General features: G+C 41.7%; 1 protein-coding gene across 2 annotated transcripts; it reads left to right on the top strand.

The window, feature by feature from the left end:
- The first annotated feature begins 205 nt into the window (after positions 1-205).
- On the top strand, positions 206-21,733 carry PNPLA3 (patatin like phospholipase domain containing 3). 2 transcript variants are annotated; one of them, XM_031941144.1, is made up of 9 exons: positions 206-847; positions 5,327-5,559; positions 7,741-7,806; positions 10,512-10,721; positions 12,251-12,311; positions 14,695-14,919; positions 17,014-17,146; positions 21,030-21,131; positions 21,623-21,733. In XM_031941144.1, exons 1-8 carry the CDS (start codon positions 661-663, stop codon positions 21,109-21,111), a joined length of 1,197 nt encoding a protein of 398 aa, XP_031797004.1. In that variant the 5' UTR covers positions 206-660; the 3' UTR covers positions 21,112-21,131; positions 21,623-21,733. The 2 variants fall into 2 exon arrangements, with proteins under 2 accessions (XP_031797004.1, XP_031797003.1); XM_031941143.1 differs by having other exon boundaries at positions 21,473-21,733.
- Positions 21,734-23,393: the final 1,660 nt, after the last annotated feature.

Genomic DNA, 23,393 nt, shown 5'->3' with positions numbered 1-23,393 from the left:
AGGGTTTTGGGAATTGAATTGAACTGAGCTGAACTGAAAAAGAGATGGCTGAACCATCTGATTTCTAACATCCCTCCCACTCGGTTCTCCTGTTCTAAGGACCCTCCCAAGTCTGACATTCCCAGTTCTAAGGCTCCTCCCAGTCTGACACAGCCGGTTCTAAAGGTCCTCCCAGCTCCTCAACCCTCCAGAAAAGCCAAAGCCCAGGAGGGAAGCGGCTTCCCTGGCGGACTTGAGCAGCGCCCGCGCCCAGTTCCTTTCCCTTCGGGGTCCGAGCCCACCACCTAAGTGGCCGCATCGGGACTCTGGTCAGGGACCCAGCAGTGTTACAGTGGCTCTACCCCAGCCCTAGCCCTACTGGATCAAGAGCCCTCCCGGGTCCCTGGCTCCCGGACAGCGGCCGGCCCGAACCCCCTCATTGGGCAGCGGCTCCTCATTTGCGTATTCATCTGCTCCCGCGAGCCAAAGGAGATGCTCGCGGGGTGTCCATTGGTCCCCAGAGCGTAGACGTCACGAGCGGCTCCCACGGACTTTCCTCGGACTGCTTTGGAGCCCCCGGGCCGCACTTGGACTTGACCTCAGAGCCAGCCTCTCTCGCTTCTCGGCTCTGCTGCGACCACCGGTGCCAGCGCCCGGGACTCTGCCCCAGGACCCGCGGGCATGGCGGAGCAGACGTCCGGCTGGAGCCTGTCCTTTTCTGGCTGCGGCTTCATGGGCTTTTACCACGTTGGAGTGACCCAGTGCCTGAGCGAGCACGCCCCGCAGTTGCTGCGGGACGCCCCCAACTTGCTGGGATCCTCGGGCGGGGCTCTGCATTGCGCCACCTTCTTGTGCGGGCTCTCCCTGGGTGCGTGAGGACCCTCTTCGCCTTCCTCGCCCGCTGTCTCGGGGCCGGAGCTGGGGCCCGGGCCGAGCCCGGGATAGCCTTTTCTGCTTGAGGATTCCCCGGTGCCAGCCCCTGAGCGGAGGCGAGGATGGGGACCCCTCTCTTACAAACCCGGAGCCAGGAGGGGAGAGAAACGGCCGGGAACCCGGGCTTCTCCCGCAAAACCTCGGGAACAGCGGGCTGGCCAGCTGCTCGCCTCCTGCTCCCTTCTCCCCCTTTCCTTTTCCCTTCTTTTCCTCTTCGACCCTAGCTCTGGCTTCCCTCTCTCACCCACTCTCCTTTCCGAAGAGGGAGGAAGGGACCCGGATGTCAGGGCTGGGAAGACAAGGGGAGAGGGATTGGACTTTGGGGGGGGGGGTCATTTGTAGAGGCAACTTCCAGCTGAGGAGACTGGCTCCACCTCTGCAGGTGGCCAGTTGAATGTTCCATAGGCGAGGGAATAACGCCTTCCAGGCTCTCCTGCATTAGCCGGGCAGAGGCAGGGAATGACGGATGGAGTCCCACGAACAGAGAACAACCAGAAGCCGCCAGACCACAGTGGAGGTGGAAGGGCTGCGTAAAAAAGACTAAGGCGGCGATTGGAACCATGTCACCGAGGGTCTTAGATGTCAGAGGGATTTGTATTTGATCAGCTAGGTAATAGGGAGCCAACAGGGTAATAGAGGGTTTGGACTGAGCCCCAGTCAGCACTAGCTCAGGAGTACCAAGTTAAGCTACCCGGGGTGAGTTAGAAAACGTTTATTATACGCCTACTGTGTGCCGGACACGCGCTGGACACTGATACCTAGTCCCCGCTCCCGAGGAATTTGCATTCTGAGGGTGGACAAAGCAACGTGGTCATGGGCATCAGGGGACCTGGGAAACAGACCTGCCCTTCCTCTGAGTTTGTTTGCTCCTTTTCTAAAGTGACAGGCTTGGACTAGATCATCCCTACTGCCTCTCCCTGCTCTGGAATTCTGTGATGGGTGCGACAGGCACTTTTTAATTTAGAGGCTGCCTGGGACTTCTGATTCTTAGAATCCTTCTTTGACTGCTGAGATGCTTAATCTCGGGTCTGAAAGGCAAGGCTTTTTTTTTTTTTTTTTTTTTTTTTTTTTTTTTTTTTTTTTTGTGGGGGGGGGGGGGTACTGCATCTTAGTCCCAGATCTCAGATCGGGTTCTACATTCTAGTGAATTTACCTGCAGCAGTTGCTGAAAGAATCTGCATTAATTATAATGTTCTTTTTTTCTTTCTTTTTCTTTTTTTTTTTTTCCTTTTTTGCTGAGGCAATTGGGATTAAGTGACTTGCCCAGGGTTACACAGCTAGGAAGTGTTAAGTGTCTGAGGCCATTTTTGAACTCGGGTCCTCCTGACTTCAGGCCTGGGGCTCTATCCACTGCACCACCTAGCTGCCCCAGAACCTGGATTAATTGTGAGACTTTGGCTGCCCAAACCATTCTTTGCCTCTCCCCAAATCTCTGTTTCAAGAAAATAATAAATAATAAACCAGGGAATGTCCTGAAATGGTCAAAAGCTTTGGAACCCACCTTAAGGGCAAGCTGAGAAGTCTAGGGTAGCTCAGCCTGGAGCACAGAAGGCTTGGGAGTAGGGGAGGAGGTGGGTATCCTAGCTTTCTTGTTTGAAAAGATGTCATATGGAAATGGGATCTGGTTTGGTCTGGTTGGCAGAAAATATAGGTGGGAGTTGTTAAGAACCCCAGGAAAATCTTAACAAATGAGGAGCTTGATGTGAGACTATAGAGGGCTCCTGATAGTGGGAAGCAAAGAATTCCCTTCCCAGAGGCCTTCAGGTTTAGGCTGAATAATCCAGCATAAAGTCAGGTTGTAAAGAGGGCTCCACATCTAGCAGAGGTTAGACCTGGTAAATGGCCTCTGAGGCCCGTGATTCTGCATCTGTAAAATAGGGCAACATTCGCGCTGCTCACTGTTTCTTTTAATAGGAAAATTGGTTGTTAAGGGTAGATAGGGGATTGACTATAATGACGGTCCTCGTGATTCCAAGGAGTCTAGAGGCCACAAGATATGGGTCTGGAAGGAAGAGATGTGCAGCCTCAGAGATGGGGCTATCTCCCCCAGATTGAGACCTGTTGACAAGAAAGTGGTGGAGAAAACTGAGGGAATAATGAAAGGAGGTGAATTGATTTCAGATCCGTTAGCCCAGAAGCTAAGGTTCTGTTAAAGCCTCACCTTCAGCAGCCATGGGAATTTAGGGGGTCTGTCAAGCTGTGACCCTTCTGGAGAAGGCTTATAGGTTCTAAGGATTAAAGTCTTCTGCTGTGGTGGAGGAGACATTGGCTCCCTGGGCCCTTTCTGATAAACTGGGGATTTGGACTTTCTTTAGTTAATTGCTGCCTTTTTATTAGCTCTGGACTTTTTACTAAAAAAGAGCTTCAGGGAGGGTTCAAACTTCCCAAGTACCTACTTGGTTCCTAACCTTCAGGAAACAAAGATAAAAGTGGAACAATACATGCCCTCAGGGAGTTTACACTCCACCTAGAGGAAAAAATAAATAAACGATAATGGCTATCCTCCCAATCTTCGGACTGCCGGCAGAAAGAATTGCCTGGGGTCTTTGAAGTGAAATCTTTAAGTGGATTTGTAGGAGCATGTGGTGAATGACTTTAAGTGCCAAATTAAGGATTTTCCAGAGGGAGCTACAGAAGTTTCTGATCAAATCTGTACTTTAAGAATATTACTTTGGCAAATAGTAGGCACTTAATGTTTGTTGGAGTCTCTCCACAGTGAGTTGATGTGATCATCATGCAAAGCTTGGAGATATCCTGGAGATTAGAGGAGAGAACCGAATTCCCTACCCTGGGGGGTGGAGGGAAGGGAGGAATGCCTTCCTTTTGTGGGAAGTCTGAGAATCTCCTCTTCTCCACCTGGAGCTGGGGCTCCCAAAGGTCCGCCAGCTTATTAGATAATGCCCTTTTATCAGTGTGTCTGCCTTTTATTATCTGGATTCGTGATTTACACTTTGCTCGAGGGGTGATTTCCCGGAGGGAATGAGGTGGTGGGGGCCTTGCGGAGTTGGTCTCCTGACTGGCTTGTAATTGGGCAGAAGTCCTGAACTGACTGACCAGGAGGTGGAGAGAAGCAGATAGGGTTGCCCTGGCTGTTTGCCCAGCTGCCTTCCGCAGTGGCAGAAGAAGAGCAAAGGGCGTTGGAGTATGGCCCAATTTTAAGGCTCCCAGTTGTCCAGCCAGTTTTTTCCCCATTGAAGCCATTGTCTTTCAAGTCTGGGGGCCCCTCTCAGGCTCAGGAACGTGGCCTCCTTCCGTACTGGAGAGCAAAACCATCTTTGGCTAATCTGAATTTCATGTAATAGTTAATGAAAATACAGGCTTGATGGAGGGACCTTGCCACATTTTCAGTGTGCGTTTAGAAAGTGAGAGATTGCAAGGAACAGGAGACGACAAGACTTAATTTCTACCTAACTAACCCAGGCAGGCAGGGATTTCTATCTAAAAGACCCCAGCTGGCTTCAGCTTTCCTGTAGCAGGCCTCTTAATGGATGACTTTGGATGTTCCTTAGAATTCTGTTGCTGGAATGACCTTCCTTTAAAAAGGTGGTTTTATGTATTGGTCTCCCTGCCATCTAGGGAAGTGGGTAGGGGAAGGAGGGCAAAAGTTGGAACAGAAGGTTTTGCAAGGCTCAATGCTGAAAAATTACCCGTGCATAGATCTTGTAAATTAAAAGCTATAACTAAAAAAGAAAAAAAAAAAAAGGTGGGGCTTTTAGGCCCCAAAGTCGGGGTACTAGGACTAGAACCCAGCCTAGTTCAGTACTCTGGTCACAGATGAAGAGATGGAGGAGACTCAGAGACCCCCTCACTTTATAAATGAGGGAACTGAGGCCCAAGAAAGGGCACAAAGATAGCCATCCTTCGGTAGAAATTGCTTGAAGAATTATAGGGAGTTGAGGCAGGAGTGAAGAAGGCTGTATATCAGGCACAGGTATATGCCCAAAGATGGGAGGATTGCCATGTTGGAGGAGGAGGAAAAAACCAATTTGACTGAACCCAAAAGTTTATGAATGAGAGGAATAGGTAATAAAAGTGGAAAGCAAGTTGCTGTAAAGGATTTTAAATGCCAAACTCAGAAATGTACATGTTCTCCTAGATATAATAGAGCTCTCCTAGAGTTCAGCTGTTTGCTCAAAGTCAAATAACTAGGAGCAGCAGATCCCACATTCTCACCTAGGGCTTCAAATCCCATTGTCTCATACATCAGAAGGGACCCTGAAAGTTAATTAGATCAAGCCCAACCTGAAGGACAAAACCCTCTGCAATATTCCTCTACTTGGCTATGATGGGAGACTCATTCACTAACAAGGCAGACTCAAATAAGCCTCTAATTATATATATAATACATTATAATATATCATGTAATAATATATTATATACATATATATAATTCTTTCCACTACCGCCCTCCCAGAAAGTCGACTTCAAATCCTCATGGACCTCGTCAGAAGTGCCAGAAAGCGCAACATTGGTGTGCTTCATCCTTCCTTCAATCTGTCCAAATATCTCCGCGACGGTCTAAACAAGTTCCTCCCATCTAATGCTCACAGGCTGCTCTCTGGCAAAATGGTCATCTCCGTCACCAGAGTGTCCGACAGGAAAAATGTGCTGATATCAGATTTTGATTCCAAGAAAGAGCTCGTTGACGTAAGTGTTCCGTTCGTGTGTGCATGCTGGGCAATTTCTGCAAAACAGTGGTCTGCTGGTGGAGATTTCCCGCGGCTTTTTGCGCTCTTTCTCTTAAATATGCCTTATTGTCATTCCTGAAGAATGGAAAGGAAGAGAACGAGAGAGAGAGCAGCAATCCTGTGGGCTTAGCTTTTCTAGTTCTGACTGGGACTCACTGTGTGATTAGGAGAAAGGCCCTCTTGGTCCACAAGGCTTTTTAACAGTTATGATGTGGGATAACATGTGTTGCCTGTCCTGAATCTCCCTTGTCTAACCAACACATCTACTACTAAGTCTGAGTTGTACACACAGCGTTTCCCACCCATAAGTTCCCAGATCTCCAGTGAGGAAAGGGAGAGAATTTTTTTTTTGGTCAGTTTCTTCCATTTAAGTCACTTAAAATTAATTGAGCTGCTACTACATAGACAGCACCATATTGGATGCTCATATTTTTTTTCTAGTATATTTATTTTTAATACACATTATGAATCATATTAGGAGAGGAAATAAAAACAGAACAAAAGGGAAAACCCTTGGGAGAAATTTTTTTTTAAAGTGAATATAGCATGTGTTGATTTATATTCAGTCTCCATAGTTCTTTTTCTGGATGCAGATGGCATCTGTCCAAAGTCTATTGGGATTGCTTTGGATCGTGGAATCACTGAGCAGAACCAAGTCTTTTATAGTTGATTATTGCACATTCTCGATGTTATTAAATACACTGTATTTCTGGTTCTACTTTTTTCACTTAGCATCAGTTTATGTAAATCTTTTTAGGCCTTTCTATAATCAGCTTGTTCATCATTTTTTTTAGAACAACAAAATTCCCTTATATTCATATACCACAATTTGTTCAGTCATTACTCAATTGATGAAGATCTACTTATTTCCAATTCTTTGTTACCACAAAAAGAGCTGCTACATTTTTGTACACGTGGGTCTTTTCCCCTCCTTTAAGATTTCTTTCACAGAACATGCAGTTTTATAGCCCTTTGGGTATAGTTCCAAATTGCTCTCCAGAATGGTTGGATCATTTTACAACTCCACTGACAATGCATTAGTGTTACTGGATATTTATATCAGAAGATACTCAGTTGAGTTTATTTCTTCTTTTCATTCATGAAGTTGTTGCCATTTTAAGTCTGGCTGATTTTTCATAAATTTTGTTCAATACATGTCCATATGAGTTAGTGGATTGGTGCATGTTAACGGAATGGGAAGCACTGTTTTGACAGTAAAATCATTTTGCTTTCTTTCCTCTCTTCAAAACAAAACAAAACATATCTTAAGGAAATTTTCAAATCATCATTTGGCAATTAAGGCAACTTACTCTCATTGAAATAGTCTGTCCCCTTCCCCTTGTCTTTAACATCTTATCAAATCAAGTTTCTGCTAGTCTTGACTTTGTAGGATACCGAGAATGGGACAGTAAGAGAAATGAGTGGTCTTAGCCCAAAAGTGGTCTTAGTAATAAAAGACTGCTACTCAGGACCAGGAGATCATTATATACTTCTACAACAATACTAGATGATGACCAGTTCTGATGGATCAGGCCATCCTCAGCAACGAGATCAACCAAATCATTTCTAATGGAGCAGTAATGAACTGAACTAGCTATACCCAGAAAAAGAACTCTGGGAGATGACTAAAAACCATTACATTGAATTCCCAATCCCTATAGTTATGCACACCTGCATTTTTGATTTCCTTCACAAGCTAATTGTACAATAATTCAGAGTCTGATTCTTTTTGTACAGCAAAATAATGTTTTGGTCATGTATACTTATTGTGTATCTAAGTTATATTTTAATATATTTTAACATCTACTGGTCATCCTGACATTTAGGGGAGGGGGTGGGGGGGTAAGAGGTGAAAAATTGGAACAAGAGGTTTGGCAATTGTTAATGCTGTAAAGTTAACCTATGTATATATCCTGTAAATAAAAGGCTATTAAATAAAAAAAATTTAAAAAAAAAAAAAAAAAAAAAAAAGACTGCTACTAATGGCCTACTGCAAGCAAAGAAGGTAGGAAAAGGTGGTTGCTTGTGTAAACCCAATATTAGCTGTCCTGGTCCCTAGGAATTTGCTACAAAAATGGCTTGTGGTTCCTGAGACTGTATGCTGCCTCTTACCTGTGATTTCACATCCTTTTCTCTACAGGCTTTGGTTTGTTCCTCCTTTATTCCATTCTACTGTGGTTTAATTCCCCCAACTTACAGAGGTGTGGTAAGTCCTTACTTGGGAGCTGTGGTTGAATACTAAAGAGCCCCTTACAGAATGAGAAAGAGCTAAGCACTTTCAGGAGAAATCTCAACAGCTCTGAATAATTCCCTTAACCAGGTGCTTCTCAGCCCAGAAAAGAGTAACAGTCTGAGCATCTTCTCCCTCTCCCCTCTCAAAACACTCCAAACAGGCAGCTTCTCTCTTTCAGGCCACTAATAAAGATCTCTCTATGCTCATTGAGCCAGGGCCTAAAGAGAAGTTTTAGATTGAGTTTAAGTGCCTCTTACTGAGGCTAAGCTTTTACTCCAAGGGAAAACATTAAGAACTTGTGTCCTATATCCAGAGTCTGGCTTATGTGGGGGGAAAGTAGATGGACACCCACTCATGGATATAGAAGTAAGAGAGCTGAATTTGGGATCAGAGGTCTCAGTTCTTCTTACAACTGTTGATCCTGGACAAGTCAATCTCCCTCTCTAGGGAAGTGTCCTCATCAGTGAAATAAGGTGGTTAAAGCAGATAGTTTCTAGAGCACCTTCCAAGTCTGAATCTATGCTGCTGTTACCTGTTGAGGTCTTATACCCTGGCTAGAAAAAATCATTTTCTCACTGATTTCCTCTCCCTGATTCCTGAAATTCTGCTACTTGTTTTTTATCTCTGACTAAACACTGACTTGGAGTCAGAATGCCTGTGATCTACTTCTGACCTTGCTATGGGTGACCTGGCTGGCCACAGAATGATTTCTTCTAGATGCACCTCCAAGGCCTGTAAAAGGCACTGGTGATAATCACCCCTTCAGGGCCTGAGAAAGCCCTGTATACATGGACACCCCTGTTGTTCAACCTTAGAGCTGACTTTTCCTTCTTAATTAAAGAATTCTAATTAAGAATTACCATGGGCTTAGAGCTGACTTTTCCTTCTTTAATTAGAATTACCATGGGTTGATGGCAATCTTTATCATCCAGTGAAAATAAATTGATCAGTTTTCTTTCCTAGTTATAAGAAGGTCAGCAAGTATTTGAGTAGACTGGACTCATTGATAGGCACTTAATAATGTTTATTACCTAAAGGCCCACAGGACACATTTTTCTGGTGTAATGGAGTGGGAAGAATCGCCCATGTGAGTTCAAGTCTGACACTGGAAAATCTGATACTGGAAAAGCACTTCCACTCTGAGTCTTATTTCCTTATTTGGAAAATAAGAATACTCCACACTTTTTCTAATAATATTGTAAGCAAAGTGCTTTGTAAACCCTAAAGGGCATTATAAAATATAGGTCACTGTTGTGTAATGCTTCAGAATTTCCCTCAGTGCTGGTCCTGCCCACAGATCATGGGTAGGCTTTAAAATTTCTTTTTCCAGTGTCATAGAGGAAGTTGATAATACTGAGTCTGTGGTTAGGGAGTGAAGGTCTGTGTTGAGTTTATTTCTCTGTTTAATACATCAGCAAGAACCTTGGACACTAAGGTAAGAAGACATGGATTTCAGTCTTGCCTCTGACGATCCTTAGCTGAAAGACTTTGGGTAAGTGGCTTCCCTTCTAGGGAGGTGTCCTTGTCCACATCTGTAAAATGGGCTTAGACTAAATTACTTTATAGGTACTTTTTAGCATGGAGATTCAGTTATTCAATGAGAGAGAACTATTTTTCCCTTTGAAAATACAGACTTTCAATGTTTCACATTCTCCTAGGAAAAGAATCACAGTTACTCCTGGTTTCCTTTGGCTAAATACCCCACAAGGCATCATGGGTGACATTTTAGGTGGCAAAGTGAAGTGAAGTCAGAGAGGAAATGTCCTTTCGAAAGAAAGCTTAGGGGATCCTTATTTTTGAGCCATGGATCATCCAATTAAAGAAAAGTGCTTGGAGGTGATATTAATTCAACTATATAATTAATTACATATATCTTCAGTGACAATTACTAATTGTTCCAAGCCTGCGGTCACTTACATGGTGACAGTGATGGCAATAATTCTCATTGCTCTGATTCTTAAAGGTCATTAACAATGCTCTTAGGTAGAACAAATTACCTGCACCCCAATTATTGTGGAGAAAACTGAAGTCCATAGTAACTTGCTTAGGGTGACACAACAACTATTGCTTCTGCTCCTAGCTCTTGATTTTCTCAACAGCCCTGTGAAGTCACTGGTTTTAGATTCTGTTTTATAAAATAGTCACACTTGGTCCTCATACCTGCTTGATTCCCAATCTATGTGCTCTGTTTATCCACTATGCATCAAGCAGCCTCTAATTAGGGGCCCAGATCTCGGGGCTCCAGAATTCCAGAGCTGCCATCCACTTCTTTCTATGGTTTCTCTGGTCGCAGGAGGTGGGTGCTTAGATACATGCTAATTAATTAAATAAAACTTTCTTTTTTCTTCTCCTCCTTTGAAAAATCTCCTGTGGACTACAAATTGGGTCATATGAGGGTTAACTAAACATTTACCAAAAATGCATTTCCCCCATGCAGACATTAGGGTTCAGCATGCTTCTCTTCTCCCCCCAAAAAATAAAGTAGGTCTTGGGACTTCAGCCTCTTGCTGGGTTTAGGGCTGGGAGGGCCTTCTTGTCCTGGGAGGATACTGGCTTTCTGAGGGGTCCAGGTTATATTCCAGGCACTATATAGTAACCAACTGGAACAAGCTTTACACATGGGAAAGAACTGTGTAAATGCCTTTTATTGTGCTCCTTTTTCATCCTTGTTCCCAAAGCGATATATGGATGGAGGAGCAAGTAACAACATGCCTTTCATCAACGCCAGCACCACCATCACCATTTCTCCTTTCTATGGGGAGCATGACATCTGTCCCAAAATTAAGTCAACCAACTTCCTCCATGTGAACATCACCAACCACAGCCTACGTCTCTGCTCAGGCAACATTTACCTCCTGGCCAGAGCACTTTTTCCACCAGAGCTAAAGGTACGTGATGTCATAGCCTGTGCTTGGCATGGACTTGCTGCCCTGACCTTCCTGTCCACTCATGGTCTGCCAGTCACCACAGGCCCCTCCCTTACAACAAAGCAAAATAATAAAATTCCATTCAGTTCAGTGATATCAAGACAGAAACTTCCCCATGGCTCACTACATCTCAAAGATGTTCCTTTCATCTCTGTCTGGCCAAGACCCTCCTCTTCTTCCAGGACCAGCTGAGAGGTCATCAGACATAATTATTCCACACTTTATGCTCACTACCTGGGAGACCTCGGTCCCTTTCCTTTCCAAAGTCTCCCAGGTAGGAAGCATCATATGTGGGATAAGTATGTCTGGTGACCCCAGAGCTGAGCCCTGAAGACAAGGAGAATTGTTTTAAATATTGTATCAATATGTGCTAATATTTTAGGTCATGTGCTGTGTTAAGTGGGAAATTTAAAAAGGAGTCAAGGAGGAAGAACATATACGAGATATGATTGTAAAGCCAGGACTCTGCTTTCCAAGTGTGAAAATTAGATTCAGTAATTGATAATCAGGGATGGCCAGGTGGCACAATGGATAGAGCCCTGAGCCTGGAGTCAAGAAGTTGTGACTTGGTCATCTCAGCTGTATCCAACTCCTCAGGATCCCATTCAGTATTTTCTTGGCAAAGATCCTGAAATGGTTTGCCACTGAATTCAATTCAGATCTTCCCGAGTACAAATTTGGCCTCAGATAGTTATTAGCTGTGTGACCCTGACCAAGTTACTTAACCCTGTTTGCCTCAGTTTCATTACCTATAAAATAAACTGAAGAAGTAAATGGCAAACTGTTCCAGTATCTTTGCTAAGAAAACCTCAGATAGGATCAGGAAGAGTTGGCTACAACTGAAATGACTGAACAACAATTGATAATCAATATTCTATGCTATATTATTCTATACAACATATTATGACAGCATAATATAATGGATTCAGAAGGACCTGGGTTCAAGTCTTGCCTCTGATACTTCCAGGCTATGTGACACTGGCCAAGCCACTGGATTTCTAGATATCTTAGGCAACTCTTGGAGACTAGATGTACCAAACAAGTTATTCATCTGTATCAGTGGAAAGTTTTCCTTAGCAATGAAATCATTGGTCCATGTCAACAGAGAATGCCTCTTCCCCTCCTCCAAACAAGAGTAGTAGTGATAATAAATCATCCAATATAAGTCAGTAAACCATGTAAGTCCTTGAGATTCCTTAGGTGACATGTAGACTCAAACATCCATAGAAAGGCAACTATCCTCATTTATAAAATAAACCTTTATCAAATAACCATAAATTCTACAAATTCTTGAGATCTCACTCATGGCAACCTGGCTTGGGTTGCTATGTTCAGTCAGGGTATTTACGTTTGCAAGAGAGCCTGAGGATAAGATCTGGGACTCTAGAAGCCTGCTAAAACCTTCTGGAAGCAGGATTCCTTGAAGCAGACACTTCACCCTGGGCTAATCATTTTCCTTCCTGTGGCTTACTCATCATGTTTGTTCATAGGTACTTGCAGAGATCTGTCTTCGAGGATATTTGGATGCATTTAGATTCTTGGAAGAAAAGGGTATGTCAATGCTTTGGAAATATCAATGTGGTCTCTGAGGCGACTTGATTGAGTAGAGCATAAGCAGGAGTGATGGAAAGAAGAGACAGGTTGGGGCTTGATATAATTGGGACTCTCACTGGGGAATGGATGGCTTTGGGGAGATTCCCTTTCACTGGAAGACTTCTAGGCTGGATGGCTATCTATCGGGTATATTGCAGAGGGGACTCCAATTAAGCATTGGACTAGATGGGATGGCTTTTGAGGCCTCATTAGACTAGGAAATCCCAACTGGGGACCTGCCTTCAAAGGATCCATGAATAGATTACAAGGGTTCCTTTACTTTGATTGGAAAAAAATGCATCTGTTTTCACTTCTAACTGAAATTTAGCATTTTTCAATTATACATTTAGAAAAGAATTCTTTTGAGGAGGGGACCAAACCATTGCAGCAGACCCTGAGAATCTGGCATTTCATGACTACATTGATTAGCATTTTAAAAGTAAAACAATCACATAAACATTTCAGCCCAGAATCATTTAGATTCTGGATTGCCCTTTATGCAATATACATATGTCTGGTGTTAGCAACATAAACTCTCATAGATATTCCTCCAACATTTAATACTGTGTGTCCTTTGTTTTGCCATTTACTATGAAGGTTTAGGTGATGGAAGGCTCTTCATAGGAAAGGCCATTTGAATTGCTAAATCTGAAGAGCTAATTTTAGTCCTAGATGTTGGATGAGTTCTTCCCCTTTTGCCTATCCCTCTCCCATGTTAGGTGGCTGACATGCCTCCTCCTGTTATTCTTCCCAATTTAGATTGGTAGAACTGGATTTCAACACTTTTGACATAGAGCTAAGTGGTGTTGGGTTTTCAAATGGAAAACTGCATGTTTTGATGACATATTGATTGCCTTAATTCATCTTTGATCAAGGTGACTTTCCCAGAATAAGAACTGGAAGAAGACTTTATGGACACCTGGACTAAATGCAATGGCAATCCCTACAAGACATTGCTTGAAATTCTCCAGAGACAGGGAACTTCCTGCCTCTTGAGGCATCCCCTTCATCTGCATTTTGAAGGCTCTAATTCATAGGAAACTCATCCTTTTGTGAAGGCACATCTGTTTTTCTGTTGTTCAGAATTCTGTCCTCTGGACCAAGCTTAACATGCCCAATTCTTCCCTTCTGTTATCATACTCTTGTATGTCACACGTCCTCCAAGTGTTCTTTTCTCTAAATGAAGCTGTCATTTATTTCATCTATTCATTTCATCTAAATGAAGCAGACAAAGTTCCTTGGAAAGGCACAATTCTCTAAGCCTCTCACCATCTTCTTTACCTTCCATTGGAATAGTTTTCAATATCCTTCCCCATATTGTGATATCTAGAACTGGGGATAACACCCCAAATGAAGTCTGATCAAGAAAGAGATCAGTAGGATTATCAATTTATACTGTGCCTCTACCAAGGTACCCAGAATTGGATAACATTAGATCTCTAACCCTACTGTCTTTCCTCAGAAAGAGTTAGTAATTTGCTTGATGGCAGACACAGACTTATTTTTTTGCCTTCCAAGAGAGTAACACTAGCTTACATTTGGATAGCTCCTTGAGGCTTTATGATCTCACTTAGAGACATAGAATGGCAAAGCTAATTGTTCTAGTTCAGTAGTTCTCAAAGTGGTCCTGGTATCCCCTGGGAGTCCCTGAAAGCCTTTCAGGGGGACCTTGAGGTCAAAACTATTTTCATAATGATACTAAGACATTTTTATTTCAAATGTGGTAAATATTGACAGATATAACCCATATAAATAAAAGCTGAGTTATCAATTTTTAAGAGGGTCCTGAGACCAAAAACCTCGAGAATCAGTGGACTCGTCCACTCTCTTCACTGATTCCAAGGAATTAAAGAGGTTATTTGATGTCACACATAATCTAATGAAAACTAGGAGTGAAACCCAAGTCTTTTGATACCCTTCCACCATACCATGCTGACCCAATACTGCCCCATCCATGAACTTCCCATCCCAGCCCTATTAGTATGAGATGTTATTATTCTCATTGGTCTCAGAGGAAACCAGGATTCAGAAAAACTAAAGAATTAACCTTCCAGCAGGCTGGGGAGTATCAGTGCCAGGGGGCTGATTCCAATCCCAGAGTCAGCTTCTCCAAGTGTAATACCAGTTGGAAGAGGTTTCCAGTAGGGACTTTCTGCTTTGGGCTGGGCACCTCTCAGATATTTAACATTAACACTTCTTTCTATCTAATGAGATTATGTTTTCACCAGGGCTCTCGATGTCTTTTATTCACTTGTGTACATCATGATCCCCTTGAGCCAATTACAGACTGACTGCTGTGTCCAAAAGTAGATGTGACTTTTCTTTCCCTTGTCCTCTTAAGGCATCTGTGACTCATCGCCTTCTTGTCTGAATGTGCCTTCAGAAGAGAGAGAATCAGAGGTCACTTCGTCCTGCAGTGAAAATGGGAGTCCTCCAACATCTCTTAAGAGGCAGAGCAATAGTGACATCACACCAGAGGCCATTGAGTTTATTGACCATCTACGACTCAACATAATTCCATGGGATGAGGACATTTTGAAAATCGTCTCCCCTGAAGTTTATTTAGGTACTGAAAGAAGAGAAGGTGCTCAGAGGGACTTGGTTCTCTCTGCGTAGATGAATCTTCTGGGCAGTAGAGGCCCAGGGGGTTCTCAGCTGGATGGCCCTTCTTGAGGGCAATCCTCTCATTGTACAGATGAGAAAATGGAAATCACACAAGTGGACAGTCACAGAGCTATTTTTCAAATGTAGATCTCCTGATTCTAACTCCAGTTCTTTTCAGTTCTTTCCAATATTCTTTATATAATAGCAAATGAACATCATAATTCAGATCATATGTCCCGTTAAGGTTGGCCAGTTTTCTCACAATTACCTTCACAGGGAGATAGGCAGCAGATGAAATGGGGATTACGATCACCTTCTTGGTATTGCCTTTCCAGGGTCAATGTAATCATCAACTGAGGAAATATTTATAAGATACTTTGTAAATTTTAGGGCACAATAGAAAAGTTTGTTCTTGTGGAAGTTTGTAACCTTGTTGTGAGATGGAGGTGATCCTGAATTCCTGAATCCAAAGCCCCATTAGACTGATGAGCACACAGACATTTGCATGCCATTCAAGGCCCTCCTAACCAGCCTAGGGCTTAGAGGTTCATCACTCCAAAATACCTCCATGTTAGGACATCGGGTTATGATATACAAGCCCTTTCAGGGATGGGGCATGTAAGAGTAAAGGGCAGGACGAGATGGAGAATGACTTACTTGAAATCCCAATGACTGAGAATTCATCCCTCTTAGTCCTGAGTCATGTCATCCTTGTTTGTGATGGTCTGGGTAATGGTGACCATCAGTACCCCTTTAGTTTGCAGAGGCTCCTATATAGGAAGTCTTATTTCCTTCCAACTTTATATCTGGCTTGGCTTTCAGCTCTTCTCATCATCTTGCCCTTTTCCAAGTGTTGAGGAATCTCAGAATGTCCTTTCCTCCATCTCAAGTCTTTAAACTACTTTGGCATCTCTTGTGGACCAAATATATTCATATAATTGTTTCATACAGTCTTGTTTCAAAAGGATTAAACCAAATGATGTTACTTCTTGGAAGATGGCCAATCCCTTTGTGGTTGAAAAGGACACTGCTGATGTGGCTCATAGGACTGATAAGAGAGACAGCAGCCTAGTCTGATAATACTTTCTGAGCATCTGATTTGGGCAGCACACAGCCAGAGCTTCAATATTGTGAGGTTTACAAAGCATTACTGGGGAAGGGGAGTGAAGGAAGAGGGAAGAGTGGAAGATATGTACCGGGTGCTTTGTAAGCACCCAGAAGAGAAAGAGTATCTCCCTAAGGCGGCAGAAAGGGATAGTACTTGGGAAGATGCCTGGCTCTGAAAATGCTGGTATTGATGACATATGGTTCTGGACCAATTTGCACACCAAATCTAAGATTTGGGAAGGTAATAAGAACAGGTAGCAGAAGATATCCTGAGTGCCCACTTATGCAACATATTAAGGCAGCAGGGGCTGCAATGAACAAATCCTAAAACCGAAAATGTGGCACCCTGTACTGCCTTGGCTTTTATACTCTTGGAGAATCAGAATTTTTAAACTATTTTCAGAGGTCATGTTGATAGGTTATTCCTCTGATACTCAGAACATCAATTTCTGTCACATATTCTAGTGTTCTTCTTGAGAACCTAGGTGACAACCCCTTTGCCTGACCTTCAAGGTCTTTCTTTGTTCCAACCTTATCTCATAACCACATTCAACAAGCATTTACTATATTCCTATCACTGGAGTAAGGACCACTCCTAGACATACTTAGAATGTCTTCTCCCTTCCTTTTCACTCACTCGTCCTTTAAAGTTCATCTCAGATACTCTCTGGTTCATGACACCTGCCTTAATCTTCTCAAAGCCTCCTGTTTATGCACAGTCTATTTGATCATGTGTTATCTTATATTTATCTATGTATTGGTACATCTCCCTGCTGGAGTCTTAAGGACCCAGATTTATATAAATTTTGTTCCTTCTCCAGCCCCAAACATTGAATGTGGTCCAACTTCCTTAATTTTGCGTGGAGAAAAGAGAATAGAAGAAAGTCACAATTTGAGGCAGGGTCAAAGCCAGGAACCTAACTACACAGTAGATATTTTTATTTTTCAGCTATGGGAAAAGCAATGAAAGAAAAAGGTGGATACTTGACCAAGATATTCAACTGCTTACCAGTTCGGATAGCGTCCTATATGATGCTCCCATGTACACTGCCTGTGGAATCTGTAATTTTTGCTGCACAAAGGTGAGCCACCTTCTGGGAATTAAACATGGCAATGAATCTTTGCTTTAATTTGCTTGCAAAGACTTATTTGGAAGTGTCTTCTACTAAAGCTGTCTTCTTGTCCTTCAAACAATGTCCTAGTCACATTTAGCTAAAAAGCTGCACAGTTAATAATGTCTCCAGTTACCTTAAGTTAATTTAGTAGAGATGATTCTTTCTGTAAAATTTTGTCCCTTCAAAAATGTATGTAATGGAATTAACTTTTATCAACTACATCTTTACCAATGTTGTCTCCTTTTATGTAATCTTAGAAATTTTCAGGGTTGGACAAGACTTCAGAGATCATGTAATTTTCCCAATAGAGAATTGATGGTGTGTGTGTATTGGCCAATGAAGAATTGGTTTTTCTTGATTATTCAAAGAAAACAAGGGGTTTTCTTTTTCTTTTATTGGGGCAGAGATAAAATATATTTTAATGGCAAAAAATTATGAGAAAAGATAATGCAATTCTATTTTGCAGATAGTAACTTCTTCCCTTCCCTCCTACATCTCCCCCCACAATTAAATAAAACCAAAACACACACACTGAACTTGGAGAGGAGCTGGAATAGGAAGTTTATAGACTGCCCTTCTGCTTCTTTTTCTCAGCAAACTCTCCTTTTAGATTCACAGTATTAATATCTCCCACCCACTTCAGATCACTGTAGTTGTTGTGGACCAATCCCCAATTCATTCCCCCTCTTTTCTCAAGGAGTTTAGCACTCTGCCCACTAACTCTTCTCTTTGCCAACATCTGCCCTTATGCTAGTAGAATTCATACTGATGTTCCCTTACCTCCCCATCCCTCACTTTTCTTAAATCTCATGGCCTGCTCCTTTATGCCACCTCAGCCACACCCAGGGATGGTGATGCCCTGGATCTCATTAGTTTCCTATTTCCTTAATAAAAACTTTTCATATTCTTCTATTTGACCATTATTTCCATCCATTTTCCTAACTTTATTCACTCTCATTCTGATTTTAATTTTCCACCCTTCAGTACTTTCTTAAGCTACTATCTCTATTATAATTTCGCTTTCCTCTTTTCCAATCTCTACCCTCTAGTTAACCAAATCAACTCCATATCTCATCTGTTGCCAAACCCCTGCCACAGATAACTCTAACCTGCCACCTCTGTTCCCACTCAAGGGCTGCCAAAGGAAGACACAGAACTATGCTCACTGCATGCAATATAAATATATGTTATGTAATTTCATCAAAACTCTCAGGGCAACAAGGCAATCTTTTTATTCCTCTCTAATTGATTTTCTGGCTCACTCCCTCAGAAGCTACTCAGAGCCTTCTCTTCTTTGTTCAGCCTCTCATACCTTCCTTTCTTCTCTCTCCCTTAGCTGAGGACCTTGCCTCTTACTTGGCTGAGAAAAATGAGCTTTCTGTTCATCTTAAAACTTCTTAATAACTCCCATTGCCAAAGCCAATCCCTACATGTGTCCTTGAGCCCATTTGCTTTATCAGATTACATCCTCCAGCATTGACTCTCAAATATCCATCTTTGCCAATCAAATGGGTTCTCCCCTACTGTGTTCAAACATGCCCAATATCAGCGATAACCAAAAAAACCCTCAACACTAGTTTTACTACACACTGCCATCCTTTCAGCATCTTATATCCCTTGTTGTTTTCTTGGCCAACACCTAAAATATACTGTCCCAACTTGTTTCTTTCCCTCCCTTTCCTCCTACTCAATCCTCAACCCTTTGCAATCTGGCTTTCAGAGCAAGTGAAACTGCGCTCTCTAAAGTTACTAATTGCCCTTTACATTTCTTTATTGATAGGTTGTTTTTGTGCTGCTTAGATTTCCCTACCTTCTCCACTCCTCCAAGAGTCAGCCTATTGAAATTTTTTTCAAAAAAAAATCAGAAAAAACTAATAAATGCACTGAAAACATTTGATAGCACATGCAATGTATATGCATCATAAACAGCAGAAAGGTGGTAACTTCTCATACCTCTTCCTTGTGGTCAAGCATGCTTGTGATTTTGTAGCTCTTAATCTCGTCCTGTGGCTGTACTTTGCACTTCCACTATCATTGGCACTGTTCTTGGCTCTTCCAACTTGACTTGGCATCCATTCACTTAATTTTTTTTCATGTTGCTTTGAATGCCTCATTTCTTACCGTATAGGAATGTTCCACTTATATTCTTATGCCAGTTTTTGTCATTTTCTAATTAATGGGTTATCTACTTTGTTTCCAGTACTTTACTACCCCAAAACTATTGCAATAAATATCAGGTTGTTCTTTTGATCAATGATTGCTTTGATATGGCCCCAAGTAGATTCTCTGGGTTAAAGGGTATAGACTTGATTTGCACAATCCCAAATTGTTTTCCAAAATGGTTACTCCAATTTACAAGAGCTAATGCACTTAAGAGCATCTATCTTTCCACATTTCCTCTCTCCAACATTATTCCTACCTTTTGTCATCTTTGACAATTTTCTGCACTATGAATCCATGCCCTCTCTATAAGGATGTAGGCATCTCAAAATGCCTACATAGAGAACCATCTAGATTCTCTAGAATTATCATTGGTCACTGTGTTGATCTAAGTTCTTAAATTTGTTACTGTTATTGTTATCCATGTTTATGACATTGTATAAATTGTTCTCCTGATGAATGGTTTCTTAACTGCAAAATATGAAACATTATTGATAATGCAATCTTAACTTTGTAGAGCTCTTTGAAGTTTCCAAAGAATTTTCTCCAATCCTGTGAGCTAGGGTAGGGCAGGTATTGTAAAATGAGATTCACGAGCTGAATTCTTTCCAGAAAGTGATGGTGAAGTGTTCCTTCTGCCCACAGATAAAAGAGGTAGGAGATGGTAAGAGCTATGTGTTTTCAAACATGACCAATGTAATGTTTGGTTTCATTTGACTGAACTTAATCCTTATTATTGGTGGGGAAAATTGTTCATAAGTAACAATGTTATAAGGAGAGAGCATCAATATAACTTTCTTAAAAAAAAAGACATAGAAGCAAAAATCAGAAAAGTCAAGGTCATAAAGTGAGTGGTGTGTTGTAGGACACAAGCCTTAGGGTTACTGGACCAGGGTCCTCTTTGTATCCCCAACATCTAATATAGGAGAAAACTGAATCAATGCTTGTTGTTTGATACTTGAAGTGTTTTTTCTAAACAGCTTCAGACCACAACAACTTGGTTTTCCAAGGAGAAAGCCTTCTTGCATGTGACTAAGATACATGCTATAGTCATGTGTTCTATGATCTTAAAAAAAACAAAACAACCACACCACCTAACCTTCCTCATATTTGTGATTAACCATAAGTTAACAATTGGTCAAGTATGTGTTTGTAATATCTTTCCGTTTATATCAGAATTTTCTAGGACACAATGTTCCTGAGTCACATCCATTTTGATGACATGACATGAAAGAAAAACTTTTTAAAATTCCCATTGAAACTCTCAGCTTTATTGAATGAATTCCACCCTACCCCCTCAATTTCCCCTAAGCCTTTTTGGTATCAAATCTCAAATTTACCTTTCATGCTCTCAAATCTTGTTAAAAATAACCAATCCATTGAGGTCAGTCCTGTTGAATGCCAGGCTCTCAACAAGGCAGTAAGATACCATCAGGTAACATGTGGAATGCATTCCTCAGAGGCCTGAAGTCTTCATGATGACATTTCCAAGTCAACACAAAACAAAAGCTGGAATGCCAATGAAAGCAAATTTTGTAGTTCTACAATGGGGGCATTTGATCCTAATCTTCTGAAACTTGTATCCCTTCTGTGTTGCCTTTTTTGGCTCTCAACTTACTCAGATATGTGTGTGTGTGTGTTTATGCTGAAGTGGTTACTTTTTTTTTTTTTTTTTTTTTTTTTGGTTCAGGCTAGTGAGATGGTTTTCAGATATGCCGAATGACCTCGAATGGTTGCAGTGGGCTGCCTATAAAATTTTCGGTCTAGCATGAGAGTGTCTTCTAGAATCCAGGTAAGTAGATTATTTAGCTGCATATGCACATATACTCAAAACAGGAAGATCCATTACTCTTTCAGCCAACATTTACTAGGTACCCAGTATAAACGGGATAATATAGTAGGCATATGGGACTTGGGAGTGGAACTTTAGAGTTCAGGTCCACGACTTCTTGATCTAGGCTCCATTTTGTTTTTAAATATTCTGATAACTATTTCAGTGTTATTGGTTTCCTTGGCAAACTTATGCATTTTATTTAATATACTTAAAACATAAGATTCTGAAAGGGGATCCAGAGGCTCCAGCAGACTGCCAAAGGTGTCTATGACATCTGACTCTAAGCCTTTCATTTACAGGTGAGGAAATGAAGGCCTTTTCCAAGTCTGCTCAAGTTGTTGTGGAGTCTGGAGAAGAATCTACACTTCCAGAATTAAAATTCAAGTGATTTTTACCTTAGGTATTCCTTCCTGAATCTAAGGAGACAAGGAATCATTTTTGCTTTTCAGGAACCAAAGCCTAACTTTAGGAAGAAGTGACCAGCTTGCCTGTCTCAAGCAGCCTGGAGCAGCCTGCCCAGTGGCTCAGAAGCATTCAGCTCTTTTACAATCTGGAAGAAAGGCTCAATGAAAGGCTCTCAACTTCATCTGCAATGGAAGCCAAAGCTAGCAATGAAAGACATTCTGTCTTAAGATCCAATCTCACATTTTTCTTGAATGATAAAATGACCGAGGAAGAAGATTCTCTTCTTCTCCAATAGAATAACATTTATAAGTCATTTTAGAAGACAAATTTAGAAAATTATTTGTAAGGGCATAAAATCCTTTATCACATTTGAGAGTTACTTTTCAAACTTCATTTATATGAAGCATCCATCAGATGCTACAACCATACAGAAGTGTGGATTTCCATTCTGAATCTTCCAATTTACTTTTATAAAAAAAATTAAAATAGATAAATTTTTCAGTCACTTTTAAAGGAAACAAAATATTTCTGCTTTTCCTTTTCTAAGTCAAGTGTTTGAGTTGGCTAGGTAAATAGATTAGGGAGTGATGCTTCACAAAAAGAAAAGGCCATTGACCCCGCAAGCAATCATTTCACTGGTTGGTGAGAGATCACTTGGCATTGAGAATATTTTCATTTCTCTTTTGGAGGAACTTTGACCATTTAAATAAAATGCTTGATAAAAGGAAAGAATTTAGGAAAGATATAAGGGTTTTTAATGTCTATGTGGTCTGTATTTATGTGCATCAATATCTGTAAGTTTAAAAAAAAAGTTTTTTTCTAAAGTTTCATAGTTTTATTTCCAACAATGTGACTTTAAGCAGAGTTTCTAATAAACAGGCACTTAATTCTGGTGGCATGAGCCCTTCCTTCAAGAACCCCACATTCCCACACCTTAGCAACTGCCCTTGTAAACATATTGGGTATGAAGCAACTCTACTCTGCTGTCTCTCTGCCTCAATCAGCCTGAAGGCTCTTCCAGATTTTTCCTAGCATTTTATAGGTCAGATGGCTCTGCCCACAGAGTTGCATTACCATGACATCTATTTCAGCATTACATCTTATTTTATTTCATTCTAATAATACCTGACAAAATAGCTCCTGTGTCCCAGGTGCTGGGCAAAGATACACAGATGATTGAGACAGCACCCAGCCCCATGAAGCTTAGAATCTGGGTAGGGTAGACAGGAGACAAACAGTGCTAACCAAACTACAGAAGGGAAAATCATTATTGCCCATAGCACCAGGATTAAGCTAGGTTTAATAGGCAAACTGCAAACTTGGCCATTTGACTCTATCAGTAGATACCTTTTAATGGGTGTATTTCAGAAATTGCAGAAATACTGTAGATTTCAGATTGATCTTCTAGCAGCTGTAGAGGTCCTCAGACTGTACAAACACAGTACCCCTCATGGGTCTCATGGATGAATGATTATGTGTTAGACTGACATCTCTTTGAGGGCAGAAAATATTTGTATGTTCTGTAAAGCATGGAATATTGTGCCACAGCCTTTAGGGGAATTTAGTAGTCACTTGTTTGCTTCCACTGCCTGGGAGTTTATCGGAATATGGGAAAAGAAGGAACATTCCTTTTTGTTTTAGTATCACAAGAAGAGGGTCAACTGGGTGGCACAGTGGATGGAGCCCTGGGCCTGGAATCAGCAGGACCCGAGTTCAAATTTGACCTTAGATACTTCCTAGCTGAGGTAGACAGGGAACATGACCTGCCTAGGGTCATAATGCCAGTAAGTATCTGGGGCCAGACTTGAACTCGAG

This window comes from Sarcophilus harrisii, chromosome 5, assembly GCF_902635505.1.
Source record: "Sarcophilus harrisii chromosome 5, mSarHar1.11, whole genome shotgun sequence".
Classification (NCBI taxonomy): Eukaryota; Metazoa; Chordata; class Mammalia; order Dasyuromorphia; family Dasyuridae; genus Sarcophilus; species Sarcophilus harrisii.
The sequence above is the reverse complement of the archived record's forward strand: the minus strand, read 5'-3'. Positions and strand labels throughout refer to the sequence as shown.

Coding starts and splice junctions, on each gene's coding strand:
- PNPLA3 (XM_031941144.1), top strand. CDS start 661: ATGGCGGAGCAGACGTCCGGCTGGAGCCTGTCCTTTTCTGGCTGCGGC. Junction 7,807..10,511: donor CCCCAACTTACAGAGGTGTG/GTAAGTCCTTAC, acceptor TTGTTCCCAAAG/CGATATATGGATGGAGGAGC. Junction 12,312..14,694: donor TAGATTCTTGGAAGAAAAGG/GTATGTCAATGC, acceptor TGTCCTCTTAAG/GCATCTGTGACTCATCGCCT.